The 27061-nt window shown below is 34.9% G+C and overlaps 1 protein-coding gene across 4 annotated transcripts in view; it reads left to right on the forward strand.

The window, feature by feature from the left end:
* The window catches only part of LOC131036010 (uncharacterized), a 39839-nt gene extending 26346 nt beyond the window's left edge, over positions 1-13493 (forward strand). For 3 of the 4 annotated variants that reach the window (XM_057967799.2, XM_057967802.2, XM_057967800.2), the window contains 7 exons: positions 3421-3621; positions 3740-3865; positions 3961-4416; positions 12067-12165; positions 12263-12840; positions 12956-13057; positions 13183-13493. In XM_057967799.2, the coding sequence (XP_057823782.2) occupies positions 3421-3621; positions 3740-3865; positions 3961-4416; positions 12067-12165; positions 12263-12840; positions 12956-13057; positions 13183-13186 (1566 nt within the window). In that variant the 3' untranslated portion in view covers positions 13187-13493. The remainder of the gene's footprint in view (positions 1-3420; positions 3622-3739; positions 3866-3960; positions 4417-12066; positions 12166-12262; positions 12841-12955; positions 13058-13182) is intronic. The other variant, XM_057967801.2, reaches the window with a different exon arrangement.
* The last annotated feature ends 13568 nt before the right edge of the window (positions 13494-27061 follow it).

Consider the following 27061-nt stretch of genomic DNA (forward strand, 5'->3'; position numbering starts at 1 on the left):
AAATCATCCACATATATATAATAAACAGAATTAGCAATTCACCATTGAATACTTTTAAAGCAAAGGTTAGAATCAACATAAATCTTGCAAGATCCTAAGCTAATCAAATACTTGTCAATCTTCTCATACCAAGCTCAAGAAGCTTGCTTGAGGCCGTAAAGAGCTTTTCTTTAATGGGATTCTCTATTTTGATTCTCATAACCTTCTAGTTATTCAATATAGACAACATTAAAAAAACAATCTTTATATCCAACTTCCAGCCTGCAACATTAGCTATAAGGGTTCTAATATTAGTATATCGAGCAGCAAGAGCAAATGTTTCTTTCTAACTATGAGCTACACATCTAGCATCATATTTTCTCAAAAACTTCCATATGGAACTCCCTCTTGATTCTTAATGTAAAATTGTGGTAACCAAGTCTCATGAAGATTGCATAATATAAGAATCAATCAAGGAAGGGAGCCAACATAAGTTACCATAAATCAAAGATGAGAAATGCCAATCTCTTCCTTACTTTACTTTTAAAAATGAACCCATAGCACAATCATTATGATCATGGCATACCTTCAAGTGAAGAAACCAAGCTCCCTCTTAAGCTTGAAGGCATGGTAATTCAAGAATATCTTGAAGAGAAGCATCACCATGATTAAATATCTCTTTATTGACTAGACTTCCACCATTGACAACATATGTCAAGATTGCTCAAAAGGATATTGCCAGTCTATGATCAACTTCAATCATAGTGTAAAGCTACACAACATTCTTTAAATGTAAAATGGTTTTCCATAGTTGAATAACAAAGAGCTAGCTGTGCCTGATCACATCAGAAAACTAAGGCAAGTGTATGACTTCAGAAAACTTTGACAATCTAACATTTTACAAAATCCATAAGCAAGGTATATAAGCCAAAAACAATTTCCAACCAATGCGTAAAATCAGATATGAGTATCAACCACTTAAAAGGATACACATTGTAGTTGAACACAAGCGTATGATCAAAAGACAACTTCAATAAGTTAGATACCTCATTCATAGGTTTCATCATCAAGAGAATACTTAAAAAATGTAATAGGTAGTATGCTCAAATTGAAGAGATAATATCACAATGAATATTATGTGAAGATAGTGAAAGCCATGACAAAAAATGCATTAGAGCTAAAGACAATCCTCTACACAAGAAGAGCAGAGCAAGGTTATAATAAATCTATAAAAAAGAACATGAGAGCCTTTTATGAAGAGCTGAAGAGAACCAAGTGTTACACAATCCCAGTCCTACATTCCGACCTTATTATAGAACAGAGACAACAGTCTGTATGATGTTAGGAGACACACTAGCAAGACTATTAAGAATTTCAAGATTTAGATAGAATATGATGCATCTAAACTATGCAACACGTATCATCAGAAGAAGATAGAAGGGTCATCATTGGGCATAGAGACTAAATAAGATGACTAAGACATCTTACCTTTACATGCCTACCACACCAATGATTAGAGGACACTATATGTTTTCAACTAAGGTTCCATGTTTCTGAATCTCCTATAATTTTATTCAGCTTTCAATCTCCCTATTTGTACTTGTTGTTATATCCATCATAATATTCCTAGTTTTATATCTAAATACACATGCTGAAATCTTAAGTGCCAAGGATGTATTTAGATCAATGTATCAATTCGGATCATTACATATTCATAGCAAACCACATCAAATAGGTTGAGAGATAAACATACTCAAAATAGAGAGTAGGGCATAACCAAATACTAACTTCAATAATTCAAACTGGATTAGAACAAATTCTTAACACAAGAACAAAGCTCCAACTAAGGTGATTGTTACAAACCCTAGGAAGATAGTTATGGAACCCTTAAAGGAATAAAAGGAATACTAAGATCTGAAAAACAAGTGCACGAACCGACATATGAAAGCACCCTCAGATGAAGTAGATAACAAGCAAGAGAACCTCGTGCACTAGATAAGACACCAATAACAATAAGGCAATCAAATGCAAATCTCCAAACCAAGTGCACCTTACAATTGAGAATAGAGGAATGAGAACACTTGAAATCTTATTCTTGCTATCGTCCCATCGATGCCTTCAATTTGTCAAGCAAACATTGTTGTTGAACTTTCTAATTCATCGTAGACTTCGTCAGCCCTAATCTGCACAAGAAGAAGTACAGGTTCTTCCTTCAAGCTGTTAGGCCTTATAGAAGGAACTTGACTCTAATACCATGGTGATTTTAGATCAGATTGATAGCAATAATCAGAAATAACACAATGAACACACAAAACACAAGAGTACCTTGGGAAAATCTCCCTCTTGGAGGTGAAAACCCCAACAATTAATCTTTAGTTTATATTAGGCAATAATCAATATGTGACTTTACAAGTTTACTTCAATACTTGAAGCAATATGAGCATCAACATATACGCAGCAGTATGATGAACTTATCTGCAATATACTTGACTGAAGATGATTTGCTTTTGATGATCATAGGACCATTCGTTGATCAAGGAGTCAATTCGCTGACCATGAATGATAATCGCTGCTCCAGAATTAGTTCGCTATTCTTGGAGATGAATTCATTACCATAGGGATATGCTCGTTGATCTTTATGATGCAATTTGCTGTCCTTGTAGTTATATTCACTGACTGGATGATTTCGCTGCTGATCAAGGATGTAATTCAACGTCTTCCATTATGTGTAATGATGAATGAATGAACCTTGTATATATATGTGATCTTAGCCACCTAATTCATCCTAGGTCGGCTCACAAGGATAATCAATTAATAATAATATGATGACCTAAACTTGGCGCCCAATATAGGGTCAGCCCCATTGCATTTACAAGTTACAATGTTCAATATAGGGTTAGCCCTATCCACAAGTTACATCGCCCATTATAGGGCCAGACCAAATTACAAGTTATATTTAATTTTGCACATTTAATGCGACTAAGGCTGATAGGCCAATTATTCACCCACAAGTTACATTATGGGTCACACCCAATTTTCATATTTGCAAGTTACATACACATATCAACATCATTAATGGTTACAAGGTACATAATGTGTTTGGGTCCAGCCCAATACAAGTAATACTTATATTTGATCCGAACTAGCTATTATTTCAACATATAATAATAAATAAATTATAAATAAAAAAAAGTTGTACATAAGTTAATATTCAACTTATAATTATAATTAATGTTTATAATAGATTTAATATTATTATATAAATCAATTATAATTATTATAATATCATGTGATATATCTATAAATTAATAAAGATTCAATAAAGGCGGCTTGACAGTGATGTCTCTTGGCATCTTCAAATGCATGATAAAATCATCTGAGGCTGCTACGATGTTTTGTATCGGAAACATTGTGTTTGACACTTGACCCTTTGTCTTTCAGCAAATCCATCAAACCCATAATTACATACATCAAAATCAGCCTCCACAAGTCCAGAGATTTCCACCAAGACAGCAATCACATTCTAATCATCAAGTGAATATGAAATCTCAAGCGCTGCATTCTAAGCATCAAGATATGCACACAAACTCTCATCATGAACAGACAGGGGGTGATATGGTGGATATGCAGAAAGAGCAGCAGGTTAGTATGTGATTCATTAGTCATTTGGGATTGCATTTAATTTACTGGTTTTCAGCACATCATGGTTTTTAATAAGTTTTCTGTGATTATACACAAATAATATGTGTTATCATTGCAGGCACAGAAACCAAAAGAAGAAAATCAAGAACAAAAATTGTCTTCTATTATTCAGCAGGAATATAATGAACATCACCACCAACCACAGGAAACTTCACTGGATCAAGCTTGTCAGCAGGACCCACAGGTAAAAAACGTTATTGGATTTTTCAGTTACAGATGCTTTTATGTAACTGTATAGATTTGGAATATGAGTTGACTCTGAAGGATGTTCTGGATTAGGCAATATCAATTCATTCATCCTTCCAACCTTTGGAGCAGAGTAGAAGATTGGAGCAGCAGCAGTTGCCATCATTTTTACAACATCAGATCAAGCAATCAAAAGCAGATTTGGGAAATCAAGACATGGAATATGAAACTCAGCATGTTACACATTCACACGATAAATCCATGAATGCAGAGCAATTGGGTCCAATTTCCCGAGCACCTGTTTCTGCATCTCCAAGTTCTTCATTTGGAGGTTCAAGTCATTTTCATCAGAATGCATCTGATTGTAAACCTCACTCAGAAACTAGTGATGTTCAAAGTTCTCCAGTACAATCGCCACAAAAATCTTTCGCGTTGGATGGATATGGCAAGGTGTCCGACCCAGCTCTTTTAGATGAGACGTCATTGTTGGGATGCTTTGTTCGGGCCATTCCTGCAGAAGCCAGTGCTCGTATCAAGATCAGCACAACTGTAAGTAATAAATTAAATATTAGTAACCATTTTTACACTGAAGGCATATTACACTCACATAATTGATGCAAAAACTTCTGTCAATAAAAAACTAGTAGCATTAAATTTGACATCCTTGTTGGCTGTCATCCTCTCACTTCAACAGTTTTTTGTTTTTAGTTTTTTCTGTACACTATATTTAGCCTTGGCTACTAGAAAGAATTGTTATGTCGATCCCTTTATTACAAGATCTTTTGAAAGCATAGGACTTTTGATGGCTAAATCAACTTTTTTCTCAAGGATAAGGATAAAAACGAATATAAAATAAAAATATAATGATACGATAATGTAATATTAATAATAATGCAGTCTTAATATATGTTTTGCTTTTGTCAAGAGTTTAATAGAAATATAATAATAATAATAATAATAATTTGGTACTAAAGCTTCTTTGTTTTTCTATAGAGTTTAATGGAAATATAAAAACATAATAGTATATTCATATCTTAATAATAATTACAATATCACAATATAATAATGATTTAATATTAATTACAATATAATGATATAATGATTTTTTAAGTGGAATAATGAACACATATTAAATCTTTTGGTGTACTTTACCTATATTCCTTCAAAGATAGGTATGCTAGTGGATAAGTCTATTTTAACACATTTCAATCATTACAAATTGTCCATTGAAAGGAATGCACCCCAGCGTTGGGTGCATGAAGCGTAAAGAATTTTCAAAGAGAAATGAGAGAGGCACCTCAAATAGATTTAGGGGAGTGTAATGTCCCCACTGTGAAATATAATTTAATAATAAATAATAATAAAATTAAAATACAAAAGAATAAAAATAAAAATTAAATAAAAATATAAAAAATATAATTAAATATAATTAAAATTTGATTGAAGTTAATGAATGCTCAAAAGGTATGAAATGATAAGTTGCAACTCCCCCAAATATGAGGTATAAAAGAGAGAAGAGAACTCATTTGAAGGGGGGATAATTTGGGAATAAAAAGTGCAGATCCGATTTAAATAAGAAGTCCAGATCTGATTGTGAAAGGTTGTGTCGCTTTCAAAGGGTATAGATAATGAAGAGTTGCATTCTTTCAAAGGTGCTAATGATGAAAGGGTGTGTCTCTTGCCAAAGGGCATACATGATGAAGAGGTGTGACCACTGCCTTCTAACATCAAGTTGGTCAACGACACCATAATGCACGTTTCCCAATGAACGGAAAACAAGAAAATCTTTTAATGTGTGAATTTGAAACAAAGACAAGCAGGTATAGATCTCAAAAAATGTACAGCTGGCACGAATTTTGAGTCAAATTTGTGGGCACAAAAATCAAGCCACGGAAAACGATGCACCCAGAAAAATCTGACTATCCAATTGAGATCTCGAAAAACCCACAAAGAATCTGCAATTGAATTTTTTTTTTGACTTGAAACGAAAATGCAGAACCCTAGGCCATTGAAAATCAAATGCCCAAAAGGGTTTCCGAACCAAGAAGCCAAAATTCAAAAAAAAATTGTGGAAACTGCAGGTAAAAAATGCAAACTAGAAATTGCGATCAGAAGAGAGCAGAGAAAGAAGTTGCCCAAAAATGTAGACACAAAAAAGAGCCAGCTGATCGCGAAAATCCCCTAGCATAAACGAATGCCTGCAGAAATCGCACACCAACAAAAGACGAACTTTCACGAAAAACATTGAAAACAATCACAGTTGTCGTCAGAAATCACTGACGTCGCGAAATGCTGAGGGTCTAGGGCATGATGCGAGTAGAGAAAACCTTTACGCAAGCAACCAAAAAATCGCGTCAAGCGTAGAAAGGAAAAAATCCGTCGCGGGTTGCAGGCAGATGGAGGGTGGTCGCGAAATTGCAAAAATAAATCATGAAATCCCATTGAACAATGTTGCGAAAAATGTAGAGTCCCGAAAAATTGCAGGAGAGAGGCCTGCAAAACACAAATTGCGCCAACAGAGATCGGGGATTTTTTTTTTGTATTAACTATAGAGAGTAAGACATACATGAGGGTCATGTGTCGAATATACGAGTCGGGGCTATGCAGCCATAATTACAACAAAATAAGGAGCCATCGTCTCCAGATCTCAATGTGACAGTAACTGTACAAAAAAGGCTACAACGACACTATTTCATCATGATATCTATAAAGCACAAAAAGTCGTAAGAGAGTACCCGATTCAAGACATGGTCCAAGCAATCCATCCTTGTGGACCGTTCATCCAGATGTTGGTTCTGAGAGTTTGGATACTCACAGGCTGGTCAGCGTGCATTGATACTTAATTTTCCTTCTTGCTGTCCGTGATTTCTCCAATCATGGTGTTCATAGCTGCTACAGCCGAGGATGGTCCCTTGGGATCTTTAGATCAGGTAGAACTGTAGAAAAGGTTAGAGATGTAGATACGGATAGAGCCTTTGTCTATGAGTCTCTCAAACCTCTCCTCCGAAATCTTTATCATCAATGAAATCTGCATGGAAACATTGTAAAATATGAGTCTCCTGAGAGACTCAGTAAGAGTCCTCTCCCTTCCCTGATACCTAGCCTCATTAAAATGTTTCCAAATAATCCATAAAACTTCACATGAGAAAAGAGACTAGAAATAACTAGCATCCTTCTTTATGCCTGTAATGAATCCATTAACAACATCAGTAGGACTAAAAATATCCTCAGTTAATGCCAAAAATAGTCCAGATTTCTTTTGCAAAAAGACACTTGAAAAAGATAGATTCTCTAGGACCCTGCAAATGGGGCATACATGGTTATCATTCTGTGCTTGTCTAATAGGCAACCTCTGCAGCAAAAATAACCACTTGAAACATTTGAGCTTGGGGGGGATAGTAGAATGCCATAAGAACATAACAACTTTTTGCCAATCATTAGTACTGCATTGCAAATCCCAAATGGAATTAAGGTGAAATATGATCTTGTTACCAAGCATTAGCCTTAGGCAAGATGGGTCCGTCCATCCAAGTATAGGAGGAGACTCTGTTCTCACTCACTGTGCATGGAATGGAAAGATCAACCGTGCTACAGGCTGATTTCAACATAGCATAGGTATTCCAATTGGATAGAGAGAGAAATTTTTTTTTGTCTGAGATCATCCCAAGGTATAAGAGCCCCATTTACAATAATATCATTAAAAGTTTTTATGCCTTTAAGAGCCCAGTTTTTAGCTGAACAGCCTTGCATAAGGGCCAAGGGCTTGTTCTTATGTATAAGATTCCACCATATAGATTTCTCACTAGCAATGGTGTTATTATCAATAATCCCATTGTTAGCAATCAAATGCCTAGTATGTTCTCATGCTTTCCAAATCGTTTTGAACACTGAGGACCCTGCTGTAGTAACAGGGAACTTCCCTGCGACCAAGTCAACAAAGGGGAGAGATCTTTCCGGCCTTTAGCCTGTTTAGGAACAGCCATATTGATATTGTTTCTAATGAGAACCTTCCAGGGTTCTTCACCCTCAAGAGCTTGGAATATCCATTTAGCAGCCAATGCTATGCCTTGTATTTTCAGGTCTTTCAATCCCAAACCTTCCAATCTCTTATCTAGGCAGCACCACCTCCATTTTACAGCGTGCCATTTCTTTTTGCCTTTGCCATCTGACCAAAGGAAATGTCTGATACTCTTCTGCACTTCATTGATTTGATAGTTAGAGAACATCCAAATAGAAGAGTAGTACAAAGTGTAGGATGATAGGATCTTTTGGCAAATTTGGAGTCTGCCAGCAAGAGATAGGTATAAATTGTTCCATTTATTGAGCTTCTTATCAATCTTTGCTTTGATCAAAAGCCACATAACTTTCAAACTTGGGTACAGAGGCAGAAGCAGGTACAAATCTCAAAAAATGTACAGCTGGCACAAATTGAGTCAAATCTGTGGGCACAAAAACCAAGGCACGAAAAACGATGCACCCAGAAAAATCTGACGGTAACCCAGTTGAGATCTCGAAAAACCCACAGAATCTGCAATTGAAATTTTTTTTTGACTTGAAACGAAGGGTATAAACCCTAGCCAAAAATGCAGAACCCTAGGCCGTTGAAAATCAAATGCCCAGAAGGGTTTTCAAACCAGGAAGCTAAAATCCAAAAAAAAAATTGTGAAAGCCACAGGTAAAAAACATGAACTGGAAATTGCGATCAGAAGAGAGCAGAGAAAGAAGTTGCCCAAAAATGTAGACACAAAAAAGAGCCGACTGATTGCGGAAATCCCCGAGCAGAAACAAACACCTGCAGAAATCGCGCACCAAGAAAGGACGAACTTTCACGGAAAACCTTGAAAAAAATCACAGCCACCGTCGGAAATCATAGACTTCGTGAAATGCAGAGGGTCTAGGGCATGATGCGAACAGAGAAAACCGTCACACAGGCAACCAAAAAATCACATCACGCGTAGAAAGGAAAAAGGTCGAGGGTTGTAGGCAGGCGGAGGGTGGTTGCGAAATTGTGAAAATAAACATGAAATCCCATTGAACAATGTCGCGAAAAATGTAGAGTCACAAAAAATTGCAGGAGAGAGGCCTGCAAAACACAAATTGCGCAAACAGAGATCGGAGATTTAAAAAAAAAAAATCCGTCGCGATTTTTGTAGGAATCGCGCTCTAAAGACGTGAACACGTGGGAATCTGCAGAATGAGGTGGCAGCAAGGGTTCGAAAAAAAATTCCCGCCCAGAAAACCTTCTTCCTGAAAAAATTCCTTTTGAAATCTTTTAGAAAAAAAAATGAATTTTTTTTTATTCTTCATGCTCTGATACCATATTACTGAGAAGTAATTGGTAAAAATTTAGATGTATTAACAATGAGCAAGAACACTCAATAAATAATGTACAAAGAATTTAGTATTTACAAAATAGAAAGTTTCTAACAAGAAACTTAGGATACAATATAATAATATATTACATGATTGAGCATTAATAATAAACTAGTAACTTAGGAAAATATAATTCTAATAGTGTAGGGAGAGGTGGAGTAATTTGGTCCCAAGATGGGTAAGGTCATGTATCCCTGAAACCTTGAGGGGAATTTCCCAAAATGGGGTATGGATACATATGTCCTAAGAAACCTTAAGGGAGCTCGCTTGTAGATTGTTTCAAGCGCCCTAATACAGTAATTCCATCATCTCCCGTCAGGGTTAGGGAAGAAGTGAGGGCAAACCCTAAATTTAATTAGCTATTTATTGCATTATATATATTTCTAACCCCAATAACCTAATTTAAGATAGAATAATGCTTAATGATGTATGTTAAGTAAAGGGAAACTGGTAGTCTTCTGATAGAGGATATTACAGTGAGAGTGGAGTTGCAAATGTAACTCCCAAGTCTAAGCATGTCATCTAGCATGCTATGTGTGTAAAGTTTCACAATCCTCATGAGGAGGAAAACTAATATTCCACATCTTTTGGAATAAATAAAATGAATTGGGAGAATTCAAATAAGACAAAGGACTTGTAAGGAATTCCTATAAGTAACAATTAAAAAGAAATTAACTTTACCAAGTAAAGATTAATTTCTAACATTAATCATGTTTAAACAGGTATTGCAAAATCAACCATGGACAAAATGATGCAACAAGTTATGTTTCATCGAGAAGCAAAAGCCAATATCCATATGATTAATGGAAACTTTGATGATGTGAAGTATGCCTGAAGGTTTACTCTAAGATCACTGATGCAAACATGATTGTGGCAAAAGATGCACAATTGGAAGAAACTGTACTACATTTATGGTATAATTATTAGAAATGGCTTATATCCCAGACAACGAAGATAATTTGATCATCTACTTGGAAAGTTTAAAATTCACTAGTTGAATTATTAGTATGATGGCTTTAGCTCAAGCAACTTCAAGGTCAATCAGTTCCCTGAATTGTTAAACAACAGAGGTTCTTAAGATCAATTCGAAGAAAAATGTCATCCTCATGGGAAATGTAGTTGTTTCTCTATTTCTTGCCAAGAAGGAAATTCTCACTAGGGCACATTTCTTTATTTTACTTCTGGTGTTAACAAAGAAATAGCTATTTTTGAAGTGGATTCTTGAAACAGGTCTATAAAATAAAAGAGGATCCATTTTTTTATTTTCGAATTTTGGTTCCAACGCTAGTATGCTTCCTCCATGATGACTCCAAGCCTCATGCCAGTCATAGTGGCAAGTCATGCCAACCATCTTCATCTATTGGTAAATGAAAGTACAAGCAGCTCAACTATCATGACCATGCCCAGCTCACTAAAGAACACATAGCGCTACAGGCCAAAATTACGTTCTTTTGGGCTCTACATTTTGATTCTTAACTATAATGAGTATGCCCATTCCACTAAAGAATGCATAGCACTACAGGCTACATTCATTTCAATTCTACATTTTGATTTTTAGAGCATTCCAAAATTATATTCCTCTACCATCTTTGCTTTTACATTTAGATGACTGTTAAACAATATTATATTTTGATTCTCAAAGCATGCTAAAATTGACACCACATTTGAATATCCTCTGTCATTCAAGTTTTAAGGAACTCTTTTAGTTTATTATGATTTATTTATTTAAACCTCAGATTTGATGAATTTGGATAATTTCAGTATTCTTTAGTGAACAGGTGTGGAGGAGTAATAATAAAATTAGAATCTCATGTGTTCAAAATTTGAATTTGAGGCTAAGAACAGCTTTACACTGCCTATTATAGCAATGATATGTTGGATAAATAGATGGAAGTATCTAGCTTTTAAGCAAAGTAGCTGGATGCACCTCTGCCTCTCCCTGGGCATGCTATTCCCATATCAGTATTGTATACGGATATGATACGACACAGTTACACGTCGGATACTGTACCCACTTGTGCCCAAATACTTTGATTTTCCAACTGTGCTGGACACTGTGATTTAATTTTTAAAATTTTTTTGACCTAAATCTTACTAAACTTTAATTTAGGCTAATTTCGATCATGCAATTTAAAAAAAAATTGGTGTAAACAATATCTACACCAAATGAGGAAGACAAATGAAATGCTTTTCTATTTCAGTGACCCATTTTTTTGGATTATCTTGTAACTATGTATGTAGCATTTGTGTGTCTATATTTATATAGCTATTAAAGTAATGAAAATCTCCTCTAATAACTTAGAAAATTGTGTTAAATATGTGTATGGGTTTTTTATGAATGTCTATCCAGCTGTATCCATATTGGGGGTCTTAAAAAATGGCTGTATTTGTATCTGTATCTGCATCCGCATCCGTATCTGTGACCATGCAACTTTGAATGAGCCCTACTCCTTATTAACATGAAGAGAACATCATATAAAAATATTTGAGAACTTAATCAAAACAAAAAAGTTTTTGAGGGTTCAACTGGATTTTTCATTTTTCCATTCAGAAAATTTGCTTTGCATTTGATCTGGCTTCTGGACCAGATCCTGGCATCTTGTAACTTTGCATTGCTCTAAAATTCATTTATGCATTATTTATGCCCATAAATGTGGATTATGTTAATTGTTGATATGTATGTATTTTACTGTTAGATGAATGCTAATTCTTCTTGTGTGGTACATTCAGCTTCCACAGTTACGAGAATAAATTTTTGTCTATTATACATTCTTATGTAAGTGCAATGCATGTATCTATGATTTTTAAAAATTTATCTGTTTGCAGTTACCAAACAGACTTGGAAAAATGCTTGCACCTCTTCATTGGCATGATTACAAGAAACAGTATGGACGACTGGATGAATTTGTAGCTTCTCACTCCGAAGTGAGTTGCATTTATTTAGTTTTTCTTTACAGTTATCTTTTGCAGTTAAAATTCTGCGTTCTTACTGTAAGATTGTAATGTTTGCATGTGGTTTCAGCTGTTTATCATTGAGGGAGACTTTATTCATCTACGTGAGGGAGCCCACGCTACATTTTCTGCAACTACTGCTGTAGCAAAGGTTGCAGCTGCCGCTGCAGCTGCAGCATCTCCTTTTGGAACAGCAAGAATGCCAACTATAGCAGTAACTCCTGTAGCACAGTCGCAGGTGCATCGTTTAAGAAAGGGCATATTTATTAATTCAAAGGATGTAAAAGTCTCTTCTTTAGATCCTTCACCTATGGTACAAATAGTTTCTAATTCTTCCAATCAGTATACACATTTGCATGGGGGGATGTTGAAACAAAGTCAAAGTTCAGCATCAAGAACATCAGTAGTAAATGGAAACATTGGCCAAAATCCTGACGTAAATCATGGAGCTACAGAAAATTTGCCAGCCAATTCCAAAGAAGATGTTACTAAGGCAGAGGGTTTATCCATAAACACTAGACTCGATGGATTGGCTATAAACTCAAATGCTGCATCTGTGGGAAACTTTGACAAGGCAGTTACAAACGGTTATAAAAATACAGGGGCTAGTAATGGGAGAATTGGAATGCATATTGGAAGGCAAGGAAGGTGTGTGATAATTACTCTATAACGTGGAAAAATTTAATATTTTCTTTCTTTTTGTGATTCTTTAAATTTGCATTGTACCTTTCGTAAAAGTGGAACTTTTATTTTAATTTATCAGATTTCCAGGATCTGCGTCCTACATTAAGCAAGAATTTGTTAACAGACCTCAGACACAAGAGAGTCGTATTACTAGAATTGATCCTTCTACTGCCCCAGTCAGGTAACATTCTTTCAATTGTCAGTGCAGCAAATTTTAATTTCAGTTTTAACATATTAAGATTTAGCATCTAGAACATAGATTTCATACATTTCATAACTTATCTTTCTTTATATGTTTTCTTTCAGGTAATTAAGCTTGTGTTACATAAGTTGAAATTTATGGTTCAACGCCTTAAAAATTTATTCTGCAGCAAGTGGAGTTCGTGGGCATTTGATTGGGACCTATGGGCTTTTTTGCTTTTGTAGGCTCTGTAATCATCTCGAGGCCAATAAATATTGCTCAGAAAGAGTCGCTGAAATGATTTTGTTATGTTGGGGAACCCCCCTACAAATTGTTTGCTGGGCAGATATGTTTGAGCAAGCTGTCCATGCTGCAATAAGAACTATTTGGCTTTTGGAATCTTATGATCAATTGCATTGGTGCTTTTGCAGTGTTAGTTTGCTTTCTTGTTTTGCCATTCAAGATTGGGTTTAATTTCACGATCTATGTGAAGAATTATCTCTTCATCCATTTTCTTTTTGAACTAAAATTAATATGAATTCCAATGTAGAGATTGTAATAGCTAGCCCAATCTGTTTTCTTTTGAAGGTGAAAATAATCTAAAACTATGGTTGTGATTGCACTTACAAAGGGCTCAAAGGAATTTGAACCGTAGGTAGGGATGTCTTTGCATTTTGATTTTATATGCAGCTTTTGGGTCAGTGGTGGTTTCGGGTTCCTTTCTAAAACACGTAGAATATAGATTAAACAACTCGCCCATGAATTTATGGGTAACTTTCTAACTTTTTAATCTGAAAATATAGTTTCCTTGTTCATAAAGACTAAAATAATTAATGACATTTTTATATTTAGAAACACGAAACCTGAACTTTTATGGCAAAAGCTCTACTCTACCCTCCAATGTCGATATTTACCATTGGCATTAATGCTAAATTCATCATCAGATGAGGTCAGGAATATAGCTAGACATTGACACTATGGCTCTGGCAAATGTTTAATAAATGCATAGAAAGATTTCAGAGTTTGTGGTGCTTGGAACAAAGAACTATTTTCATGACACTCCTAAACTCAGTTTAATCATGTCTACTAATAGGTATTTCATAGCATCTTTTGCCTTTTTCAAATGAAAAATGGTAGTTGGTATCTAGTTTTTATGGTAGGCCTAATGCTCGAACTTTAAATTTGGGGCATACTACAGCGTTAGATGGTTTGCTCTCTCCCATGGAACTAAGTGAAGCTATGTTCATATGTTTAGGTAGCTATTTTCTATGGTGTAATTTATACATTGCATACTGCAAATGTTGTGACTTTGACCTAACAATCCGTATGCATCAGTAGTACAATTATGTGCTAAGTTACCAGATTCTTCTGTGCAACTGCTGGGTCCTGGTTCGGTTTACCCAAAACTCTGGTTCGTTGGAAATTCACCCAAAATTCGCCCAAAATTCACCCAGGGTTCGTATTTTGCCCTGTGGGTTCGATCAGCAGGACCCAGGGAGAATTTTGACCCCAGCAGCAGAACCCGAGGAGAATTTGGGCAATTTGACCCATTTTTTAATTTTTTTTTTGAAGTTTTCTTTTTGATTTTTGTCTGGCAAATTCAAGAGTGTATTTTTCAAAGGGAAAAGAACAGTGATATCACTCACCCTATACTAGGTGCATGGATAACAAATTTGATTCAGATTTTGAACTGTTTATAATTTAAATCTATTATAGTTGTGTTTCATGTGTGTTTAATTCATTACAAACAGCTATTCACTATCATGCCATTTTCTCTTCAAACTGGGTCTGTGGCTATGTATGCTCTAATGGGTTAGGGCAGTTAAAAGAAAGCCTAGGGTTATTACATTGCTACTAGAGACAACAAACCTGCCAGGCATTTGAGTGTGTGTTGTGTATGCAGCTAAGCATGGGCCTCGGAAAGAAGCTAGAAGATGAGTCACGATAGTTAGGATTTGGAATTGAAGGTAGGGGTAAGAAGATGTTGGATTGGGATGAGGATTGGAGAGCCTTCATGCAAATACAAATAGCACATAGCTAGGAACAAATGGCAAAACAACAAGAGCAAACAACATAAATACTTCTTCAAATGTTGTAAAACATGAACAATTCTAACAATTCCACCAAATCTACACAAAATAATGGAGTAGAGGTAGTAACTCAAATAAAATTGTGGACCTACATAGCCTATATTCTTTTCTAGAGTTGAGTTGACACAAGAAGACGAAGAGTTGATTCCAATAGAAAATGATTTCAATGCTTGCATAGATTTATTTTCAAAACTTGATCTAAATTTAGATGTCAAATACCATTTGTATAAATTTGTTGCTGTATGTATGTATATATTTTTTTATTTTTATTTTTATATGTTTTTGTATGGACGAACCCAAAGTGAACCCGAACCCACCCCCCAAAAAAAGAACGAATTTACGAACCCGAATCTCGAACCAGAATCCAATTCCTAACCGGGACCGGCAACTTAGCTTTTAAGTAAAGAGAGGTTTAGGGACGACCCTTGATCATAGAGTAACTACGTATATCAAGGTTTGGAAGCAAATTCCAGATCACTAGGTTTATTTTCAGTGTTATGTTCAGATGAGTCAAATCACAATGCTTTTGTGGGATCAATTAACACGGTTCTATTGAGTTCTGAGATTACAGATCACACTTTTGGACCAATTAGCAGAGAAAGATCAAAGCCAACTTTCGAGGGAAAAAAGGAACTAGTAACCACATATATAGCAGAGCTGTGAAAATAATGGACAAGTTGGGTATTTCAAATATGGGTAAAACCGACCAGATAAAGGGAAGGGGACTGAAGTTTCATCGCATTGGGTGGTTAGTGACATGATCATGTTGAGTCAGTGCTGATTTATTTATTACGTAATGTTCAATTTTTGTGACATGTATTTTTATGCTAGTTTATACGATGCAACAAGAACATAAGATCTGATCAGAACCTAATTTTATCCTTTCTTCGAGACTTATTTTTGTTTTCCTTAGGCCGTTTCTATTAGTTAAAATCTTTCAAGCTTCTTAGTGATTTCATCTACGTAAGGTTTGCTCTATTGTTTATCGTTTCATGTTTGCCATAGGCGGTCTTTTTATTTCCTTCCCATAAGCATTCATAATTTATCCATTTTTTTCTGAGGGATTGATGGAGATACTTGTCTTAATTTAAGGGTATTTTTCTTTTGGTGATGAATGATGGTGTGGAATGACTACTGAAAAAGTGCCTTTTTTTCTCTCTAACTTTTGGGAAAGGGAACAATCTGATTTATGCGTAAACGGCACATCAAGGGATGAAAGGCAATTGTTTTTTGCTAGGTTTCCTTAGTGCATTATATGTAATCTGCCTGCACATATTTTAGGATAGCTTGCTGTTTGTTTGTCTTTCGTGGGTCCATTTTGTGTAGTGTTGACTACTAAACAATACCCGCTATAGATGACTCTACGTGTGAAGAATATTGCGTTTTTTTTTTTCAAGTGTTTCCATATCAATAATTTAGTGACTTTCTGATTTCCATAGTAATAACATAATTGGTCATTGTTCAGTTGTTCCTATATCAATAATTTGTTGAAGGGTTTCTTTCTGATTTCCTCGTCTCCAAAGATTTTGTTGAGTCTTTTTGGGGACTTGTGGTTATTAGGCAACTCTAGTGTATTCCTTAAAAGATGGAAATTGAGCTTTGATATGATGAAGGAATGCATTAATATAGAATTAGTTTTGGGCAGACTGCTTGGATTATTCTTGGAATTGGGAGAGGGAAGCTCATGACCATTTAGTTGTTGTTGATGAAGTGACCATATCCCATAAAAGCTCGTTTCTTGCCAGATTCTATGTACATGTAGTAGATCGATTATGAGGAGTCTTTGGCAAGTCACAATTATCAAAGACTTAGCCACGCTATAGTGTGGTGAAGATCGTGAGGAGACAAGTCACAAGAATAAAAAGGATCAGAAGTAGCCCTCGTTATGTTAGGCTATGTGGAGGGTAACGGTGAGGTGTTTGAACTCTTTTAGAGGAGATCAATTTGGTTGTTCTTAATCTGGATCATGGGCTCAACTTTCATCTTGATGTAAGAAGGAAAATGTTAGGGAAGGCTCGGATAGAAATGCTCTTGGTTCATGTCCTCTAACAAGGAAAATAAGGTGGTGGATCTGAACAAGTAGTCTACTAGGCCCTTATTTTGGTTCTAGCTTGGCACTTAAAAAACGGAATATTGCTAGAAAGGGAATTGGTTTGATCGAGTCAAATGATAGGGTCTATGTAGGATATAGAGTTCATAGAGAAAAATGCCTTTTAAGTGAAATTCATGTTTTTATTGGGTGGTTTGCCTTTGGTTTGTTTTTGTTGCCTTGCTTGTGGGTACTAAAGGTTTATTGTTCTGTTTCAAGATGTGTTTCTGGTTCCTTGTTATTGTTTTATCTTTGTGGTCTTTGTAAAAGGGTGGGATTGTTTCAAGATTCCACATTTTGCCTTCTAAAAAAATTGATTGTGAGAAGGAAGGAAAGATGTGAGCCCATGGATGCTTCTCTCATTTGCTTGTTAATTAACTTGAAGTATGTAGAGTTTAGGTCCAGGTTTTACATTAATTGTAGTTTCATTATATACTATTATTTAGTGTAAAAAATTGCACACCCTTTGTAATCTCAAGCTACATCATGTCCTCACTTTAGCACCTTGATTTAGGTTTTTTGAATTTGAATTTGTTCAAACAAGACCAAATGTGAAGATGGTTGTGCAACACACTATCATCTTGCCAAAAAATGTTATTCCACCTTTGCATATGATTTTGACATGTAGTCCACCTTCTAACTTCCCCTTTTGGTCTTCCAAGTTTTATTTTCATTTCTCTATTCTTATTGTGCAAAATTTTCAAGAAGCTCAATTATTTTCTTGGGATTTTTCTCACAAGATTCTAGGTGATTTTGTTTGTGTTATTATTCCCTTCTTCCTATTTGCATTTCTCAATGTTATTTACAAAATCTGAAGTGCTAGTGTAGTTTGTTTGGGATTTCATCTCTATTTCAGTTCTTTTTTTCAATTAAAAAAAATACCAATTTCATGGGATTGTGGAAACCAATAGAAACAAGGCAACAATAGTCTTCAGGGGAGTTTTCTCATAAGCTTTTAGGTTTCCCTTTCTCTCTATTTGCATTTCATAGTGTTATTTACAAAATCCTAAGTGCTTGTGGAGTGAGTTGGGATTTTATCTCTACTTTAGTTTTCATTTTTGATTCAAAACATTATTAATTTCATTTGAAATATTATAAAAAATCCAAGCAGTTGTGGAGGTAGAAATACTAAAGCGCGGGTTTGACCAAGGCAAGCTCCGTTAATTTGTAAGTTTTTGTTGGAAATGAAGCGACCTCATTTGGTGCCCTTTTCAACACTTTATTAGTGTTTTGGTTTCTTTTTGAATATTTAAATAGTTACGCTATCATTTTTGTTATTTTATGAGGTATTTTTTGTGCTTGATGGTAATTTTTATTTTGCATATGTATTGGATAACAACTTAACGGGAAGACACCCATGCAATGTGTTGGTTTGTGTTTCTAGAAAAGAACTTTAGGTCCTCAATGATCATTTAGTTTTGTTTCTACAGATAAAAAATTTCTATGCGAAAAGATATGTTCACCAATTTGTTGTAATTAAGTACTTTGGTTTGTAAATTGTAATTTTTTGGTTTAGTATAAATTCTACATAAAAAGGATAACTAAAGTAGGCTTAGGAGAACTTAAGCTACTAGTTTGTCTCTTTGTAAAAATTGGAGTTAACTCTTAAAAGAGCCTCTTTTAAAGAATTTAACATTTTCACCCATTACAGTTTCCATGATAACTTGCATAGCCACATACAATAGGATTGTTGTCAAGAGATATACCACATGAAATTTAAGCACAATTCCATTTCTTTAAAATTTAAAACATAAATTGCTTATTAACTAATGAACATTATTGACCTTGACTAAATTTATGAAGCTTTCTAGATGTGTAAGGTGCATATTCCATTCATGGAGTTTGAAGCTATATTCCATGATGTTTCAAGGATGGGGATAGGAGAACATATTTTAAGGACTACAATCCAAGGATGATAGATACATACATACATACATACATACATACATACATACATACATGACACTCATAATAATATTGCAATGATGATAATAGCATAAAAAACAACAATTTAAATTTTCAAGTTTAGAATTAAGATTAAAATTAAAATTTGAAGTTTAAATTCAAGTCTCAAATAGTCAAACTTCTCTGTCACTCCGTGATGGAAATTATGGTTCATCCAATGGAAGCTCGACCGATCTGGACTATACCTCTTCCCCACCAATCTACCTATGATTAGGATCAACATTCTAATGTGTTGTTGGACTTTGTTGATATTCAATAGTTTGCCAATCTTGAAGTCTCGAAGAATTATGAATGCAACTAGGTTATCTACTCATTTAGATGTAAGCTCGTTCTTCTTAATTGAGTCAATGAAACTACAAGTGTAGTGATTCCTCTTTGCAACAAATGAACTAGAAATCTATGAGAGTAAACAAAAAGCAAGTTGTTTAATCTTTGGAAAGTCTGCCCCATGAAATTTCAACCATCCAGTGGGACCTTGAAGAACAAAAAATTGAAGCCACTTCTTTCGAAGTATGGTTGCCTCATTAGTGATATACATCTTATGAAGTGTCTTCATTAACCTCTCCATTACCTTATCATCTTTAATAGGAAGAATTAGCCCAACTCTAGGTGTATACCACTTGGGGTTAAGAGCATAGACAACCATTTGAAGAGGTGTGTCCATTGTGTTCCAACTCTTCCTAATAGTAGGCTTGATATGCTCCTAATAGAATTGCAATACAAGATCCTTGTTACAAATTTATTGCTTCATTTGATAAAGCATAATATCAAATGTCTTATAAATCTCTCCAAGGTTAGGAGAGTATGTATTTGCATACCTGATTAATCCCATAACATGTGATTTGATAGAGAAAATATATTTGCAAGCAACATTATGACTCTGGATCACCAAACATCATTAAGAACCCTTTCTCTCACCAACTCCCTTTTGCCTTTGATTAAGCCTATTTTTTCTAGTCTCCACAAACTACCATAGATTGTAGAGCATCTTGCACCTCTAACATCCACTCCAAAAAAATGAAGTAGCCAGTTTAAGGAATTCTTTCTTTGAATAAGATCAAACTAGTGAAAATGAAGCATGATGACAAGAATTTATGTCTCTAGGTTCGGTCATAGCTATGTTCATCCGAGCTACTTTGCCAATATATTTCAAAGCATGCACACACACACACAGATATATATATATATATAGATAGATAGATAGATAGATAGATAGATAGATAGATAGATAGATAGATAGATAGCCAACATTATGACTCTGGATCACCAAACATCATTAAGAACCCTTTCTCTCACCAACTCCCTTTTGCCTTTGATTAAGCCTATTTTTTCTAGTCTCCACAAACTACCATAGATTGTAGAGCATCTTGCACCTCTAACATCCACTCCAAAAAAATGAAGTAGCTAGTTTGAGGAATTCTTTCTTTGAATAAGATCAAACTAGTGAAAATGAAGCATGATGACAAGAATTTATGTCTCTAGGTCCGGTCATAGCTATGTTCATCCGAGCTACTTTGCCAATATATTTCAAAGCATGTACACACACACACACACAGATAGATAGATAGATAGATAGATAGATAGAGAGAGAGAGAGAGAGAGAGAGAGAGAGAGAGAGAGAGAGAGAGAGAGAGAGAGAGAGAGAGAGAGAGAGAGAGAGAGAGAGAGCTATGTTCATCCGAGCTACTTTGCCAATATATTTCAAAGCATGTACACACACACATAGATATATATATATATATATATATATATATATATATAGAGAGAGAGAGAGAGAGAGAGAGAGAGAGAGAGAGAGAGAGAGAGAGAGAGAGAGAGAGAGAGAGAGAGAGAGAGAGAGAGAGAGAGAGAGAGAGAGAGAGAGAATTATGATGACAATATAATAACAATAAAATTTAATTGTGATAGCAATATATTAGTAGTTTAATGATGACACTAACATAACAATAGTATAACAACAATGTATCAACAATATACGAATAATATCAAAATTTAATCATGATACTCAGATAACAATATTTGAATGATGACAATAGCAAAAAAAACAATAATTTAAATTTTCAAGTTTAGAAATTAAAATTAAAATTTTAAGTTTAATTCAAGTCCCAAATTGTCAAACTGCAAAATACAACTACACCTCATTCTCTGTGTCACTCTGTGATTGAAGTTGTGGTTAATTCAATGGAAACTTGACCAATTTTGACAACACCTCTTCCCCACCAATCTACCTATATTTAGGATCAACATTCTAATGTGATGTTGCACTTTGTTGATGTTCAATAGTTTGCCGATCTTGAAGTCTCAAAGAATTATGAATTCAACTAGCTTGTCTGCTCATTTAGATATAAGCTTGTTCCTCATAATTGAGTGGATGAAACCATAGTGAAGTGATTCCTCTTTGCAACAAAGGAACCATAAATCTATGAGAGTAGACAAAAAGAAAGTTCTTTCATTTTTGGTTTGTCCCATGAAATTTCTATCATCCAATAGGGTTCTTTTGTGCAATGATGTTTCTATCCATCCTAGCCTCTAGTTTGCTAAATGTAGGACCTTGAAGATCAAAAAATTGAAGCCACGTCTCTCAAATTATAGTTGCCTACTTATTGGTATACATCTTATGAAGGGTCTTCATAAACCTCTCCATTACCTTATAATATTTAATTGGAAGAATTAGGCCAACTCTAGGTGCGTACTACTTGGGATTAGAGCGTAGACAACCATATAAAGAGGGGTGTCCATTGTGCTCCAACTCTTCCTAATAGTAGGCTTGATATGCTCCTCATAGAATTGCAAACCAAGATCCTTTACAAATTTCTTGCTTCATTTAATCAAGCATAAAATCAAAAGTCTTATAAACCTCTCCAAGGTTTGAAGAGTACATATTTGCATACCTGATTAATCCCATAACATGTGATTTGATAGAGAAAATATATCTGCAAGCAACATTATGATTTTCGACCACCAAGCATCATTAAGAACCCTTTCTCTCACCAACTTCCTTTTGTCTTTGTTTGAGCCTACCTTTTCTAGTCCCCACAGACTACCATAGATTGTAGAGAATCTTGTACCTCCAAAATTCACTCCTGAAAAATAAAGTAGCTACTCTAAGGAATTCTTTCTTTAAATAAGATTACAATAGTTCGAATGAAGTGCGATGACAAGAATTTACATGTCTCTTGCTTCAGTCATAGCTATGTTAATCCGAGCTACTTTGCCAATATCTTTCAAAGCCTGTACACAATGTGGAGTCCATAAAATGTGTTTGTAAGTGCTTCTAGCCATCAAACAAATTGACTTATGAATGCAAGTTGAATTTGTCACAACTTGCATAACATTAGAAGACCCAACCTCCTCTATAAGACTTAAGTAAACTTAACATGTGAATAGGACCCACTAAGTGAACTAGTTAAATAAAACACCTTATTAACAACAACAATTTTGAATGTGGGGGGTCATCTCTAATTGTTAATATGGTTGAACATGTGTATTTGGTTAATTTTAGGCATATGTTGATGCCTAAATGGATAATACATGGTTTACTTCAATCATTTTTGTTAGAGCATTCTATAATTAAAGACATTCTTTTTGGCTTAAGTTTATTTAGTTGAGCTTTATTTAATTTCTTTATGCTTTTAAAGATTTCCTAATTTTATATTAGGGCTTCTCTTGCTTTCTATAAAGAAAGTCATTATGCATTATCTATTCATTCTATATCTTTTACTTTTGAGGAATATAACATTTCATTCTTGTTGGTCTTGTTTGTGGAAGGTGTTCTTTGTTTGTTGTTTGACCTTGTAGGCACTTGTGTTGCAAACTTCAACATGGTATTAGAGTGTGGATTCAAAAAAACCCTTCTCAATCTTTGAGGGTTTCTTTTCTCAAAAGCGTTATAAGGTCACTAGATCTAGCTTCTTGTGTGGATCTGGAAGTTGGTATTTTTTTTAGCACTTTCAAGCAAAATGGGCCTCACCATTGCATTTATAGCATTACAAAACCAATTGTCTATTGTTTCATCAAAAGGAGTTGTTGAGTTTATGGGAAAAAAATTTGTGGGCACATTTTTTGAGTTAAGATCTAGACGTCAACAAAAATTCTAGGTACTTTGGAGTGAAATAGATCTTGCCATTGTGTCTGCATCAACTAAAAACCCAAAGAACACCTATATTTTTTTCAAAATAGGACACTTGATTTTTTTTTGGACACGTTTCCTCAAAAATCACATGGGCCAATATTATTGGCTTAGGTTTGATAGCTCACTGATGTAGGATAGAGAATATTTTGACAATGCTCAAAATATTATGTTCGTAGGCAAATAAGTGGCAACTTAAAAAAATCTGGCCAATAGTCAACTTAGGAATATTTTGGTAGAAGGAATATTCCATTGCTGATATTTGCAGATGTCAGCATTGCAAATGCTAACATCATCACCTATACCTTCCCTTCAAGCCCTCTTCATCCCTTTTGAGTTGTCTACTATAAAATGGCCATAACTTCTACATATGGTGTTTGTTTTTCATAAATGAGATATCACTGGAAAGCCGATTCCGAGGGACATCTAATGGTGCTTGTATCTTTTTCCAATTTTACCCTAGATTTTTCTACACACCATTGAAGTTAGGCCTTCGTGCTTACACTTTTGGGTCCATAACTTGCTTAAACAAACATTTTGTGTAGAGAAGTAGGCGTTGGCAAGGTATTTCTATGCTTTATCTAGATTTGTTGCTATGTTTTTCCAAATTTTTACTCAGGTACACAAAGCGGCCATTTAAAGTGATTTCTCTCTTTATCACTGTTGCAAATGGGTTTGTTTTTTGTTGTCGTGTGGCGGGGAAGGGGGGTTCAAATTGTATTATTCAGATCCTCATAACATATTATACCTATGGAGGATTCATTTTCTATTGAACACCTTACACCCCATAATTATCGTAGCTGGAAAACCTAGATGACCATATTACTCATGTCCAAAGGTTTGTGGTCAACCTTGGATGAGACCCAACCACAATTGACCTGTCAATTTGAGATATTTCATCATAGGCATAAGATGAATGAGGCTATGGGTTTGATTGTTATGCATGTTTGAGAAAATATCATGTTTCACCTTGAGTCTTGCACTACTCCTCAAGCTACGTGGGAAGTTCAATGATCTTTTTAGGACAATTAATGAGTTCAGAGCACTTCAACTTGAGACGGATTTGAATAAATTAGTACTTGATTCCTTCTCATCTGTTAAGGACTTTTTGGAGAAATTCAAGTCAAACATATCATTGTTACACGGTTGTGGAAATGATAAAACTGAAAGAGTGTATATTCATGATTTTGTTTAAGCTTTGAGGGCCCTTTCAAGTCTTTGCTTCTACATTTTTCTCCACCATGGATTCTTTGGGTGATACCCACACTTTTCCTTCTTTTGAGGTGTTTTATGATCGCTAGACATGGGAATAGGATAAGTTGACTCAACTTGATTCACTTTCCAGTTCCAAGTCACAATTTTTGGTAGCATAGTCATCTAAGGGAAAAAAAAGAAGAAACAAAAGTATACGACACATTATTCATTAGGTAGTAAGAGTTCTTCCAAGCCCACTTAGAAGTCAGATCAAAGATCCATATCCACTCCACAACCTAGTAATTCTTCAAAGTTTGGCAAGTCTTCCTCCAAGATGAAGAAGTCATGTGAGCCTTATAGTTTTTGTGGCAAGGAGGGAAATTTAGCCACCAACTGTTGAAAGAGACTAAAGAATTTAGACAAGGCCATGCAACAACACAATATTTCAGCTTCTATGTCCTCTTTCTTTGACACATGCAAAGGTTATGCACTTTTTGGATGGGCCCTGTGTTCAATAACTACTTGGATACTTTATTTTGGTACTTCTCATCACACGACACATTCTTAAAACTTTTTTACTTCTCTTTCAAATTGTGTCACTTCACAAATTCTAGTGGGGGATTCTGCTTAGTTTTTAGTTAGTTCAGGCCTTATTCAACTTGAGGGCAGTTGTCTTTAGGATGTTCTTGTTGTTCTTGACATCTCCACAACCTTCTTTCAGTGTATCAAATTTGTCATTTTTCCATGGGCGAGACAATTGACTTTACACCACACGATGTGGTTATTAGATACCTCCACGATCTTGATGTTGTTGCGGTTACTAGGAGTGTTGATCTTGAAAGTGTTTACTTCCATCTTTTCTTTCATTTAATTTTTTAAAATTATAAATAGATTATTATAGCTCCTACTAGATATTAATACTTCATTGGTATACTTATTAGAAAACTAATAATTTCCTATATCTACTATATGAGCAACTTTCTTATAAGTACTGAATTCATTATCCTAAGGAAAGACAATAGATGAATTACATGCTTTATTTTCTTTCCACATAGGGGGTGGCTTCTTCTTGATTTCAATAGATAAATTCATGTTGAGTTTCTTTTTGAACATTATTATCTTATTGTCCATCTTCCAACATTGTATTCAAAATAATTTTTCTTACCAAATTTTATAACAAACTCAACACTCTAATTTGAAGACACATATAAAAAGGTTTTGGCAAGAAACAGAAGATATTAAAAAAATATCTTGTTTGTGATGCATAAAACACAAACTAAATCACTAAATAAGTAAACCTTCACAAGATTTGCATTGTCTTATTAAGTATTAATTACCTAAAGCACAATATTTTTCAATAAGAAAATATAGTGAAACATAATCTCTAAAATGATTATAATCCTTTGAAACATGGAAAACAATTTTATAGTTGATTATTAATTTTAGATGTAGGCCATCACTAATAATAACACAAAATGTAAATGAAATTATTCGATTGAAACAATACTAATAACATTTTAGATAACACAAAAAATGAATTTTAAGTCCTTGATAGTTGTGCCATTATAGTTGTGCAAGTTAATAGGATGCCAAATATAAATGATACAAAATGATTGAGTAACCAATTAATAACTACAAAAAAATGAAGCACAAATGACAATGCAAGATATAGATTCTTAACTACCTAACAACATCATCATTATTAGTATTCTATGCTACTAATTCAGATGGCTCCTCTGAAGGGGATGGTGAGGGCCTAACAACATTCTTGACCATCCATGCTGCTGATCCTTGTTCAGATGGCTCCTCTCAGGGGGATGAGTGCCCCTTACTGTTGTTGATGCTACTTTTGAAGCTCCTCTGGTGGACTCATCTTCTGCCCCTATGGTTTATACTCTGGTCACTCCAGTTTCGCTGGCATGATCTACTCCTGTTGGTTCTGCTTCCACTATTGTTTCACTACAACATCCCCTTGCTGTTCTGTTGCAGTACTTTGTTGACTCTTATGTAATCCTGCGGGGTCCCTCCCATTTGATTTTTCTTTTGATGGTCCTAATGAAAACATCTCCTAGGCTATTGTTTCTCGCAAGCGGAAGGGGAAGTCTTCTCCCCTCCCCCAAACCCCCCTTTGTCTGAGTTTGGGTGTCTCTCCCATTCCTTGATTGGGGTTTTGGGTTTTTTTCGGTTTGACAAGGTTCTCTTTGGCCTGTCCGACTTTGTTTTGTATACTGCCTTCGGGTTGTTGTTCTTGTTGCCAACATCATGATTTTTGATGATGTTTGTATGCGGTTGATATTTTTTGACTATGTGAAGGGTTAGAGCGCTAGTTAACTCTACTTTACTAATGAAAATCATCATCTTTATATTGGTGCTAGTTGATAAAATGTTAACTTCACACAAAGCTTAGTATGAGTAAAGAAATATGACAATAAAAAAATATAACCATTCAATGGAGATCTAAGCCCTTCCTATGCTTATCCAACCAAAACAATTAGTCAATGAAATTTTCTATTACAATTGTAAACACTTAAAAATAA

Source organism: Cryptomeria japonica, chromosome 3, assembly GCF_030272615.1.
Source record: "Cryptomeria japonica chromosome 3, Sugi_1.0, whole genome shotgun sequence".
Classification (NCBI taxonomy): domain Eukaryota; kingdom Viridiplantae; phylum Streptophyta; class Pinopsida; order Cupressales; family Cupressaceae; genus Cryptomeria; species Cryptomeria japonica.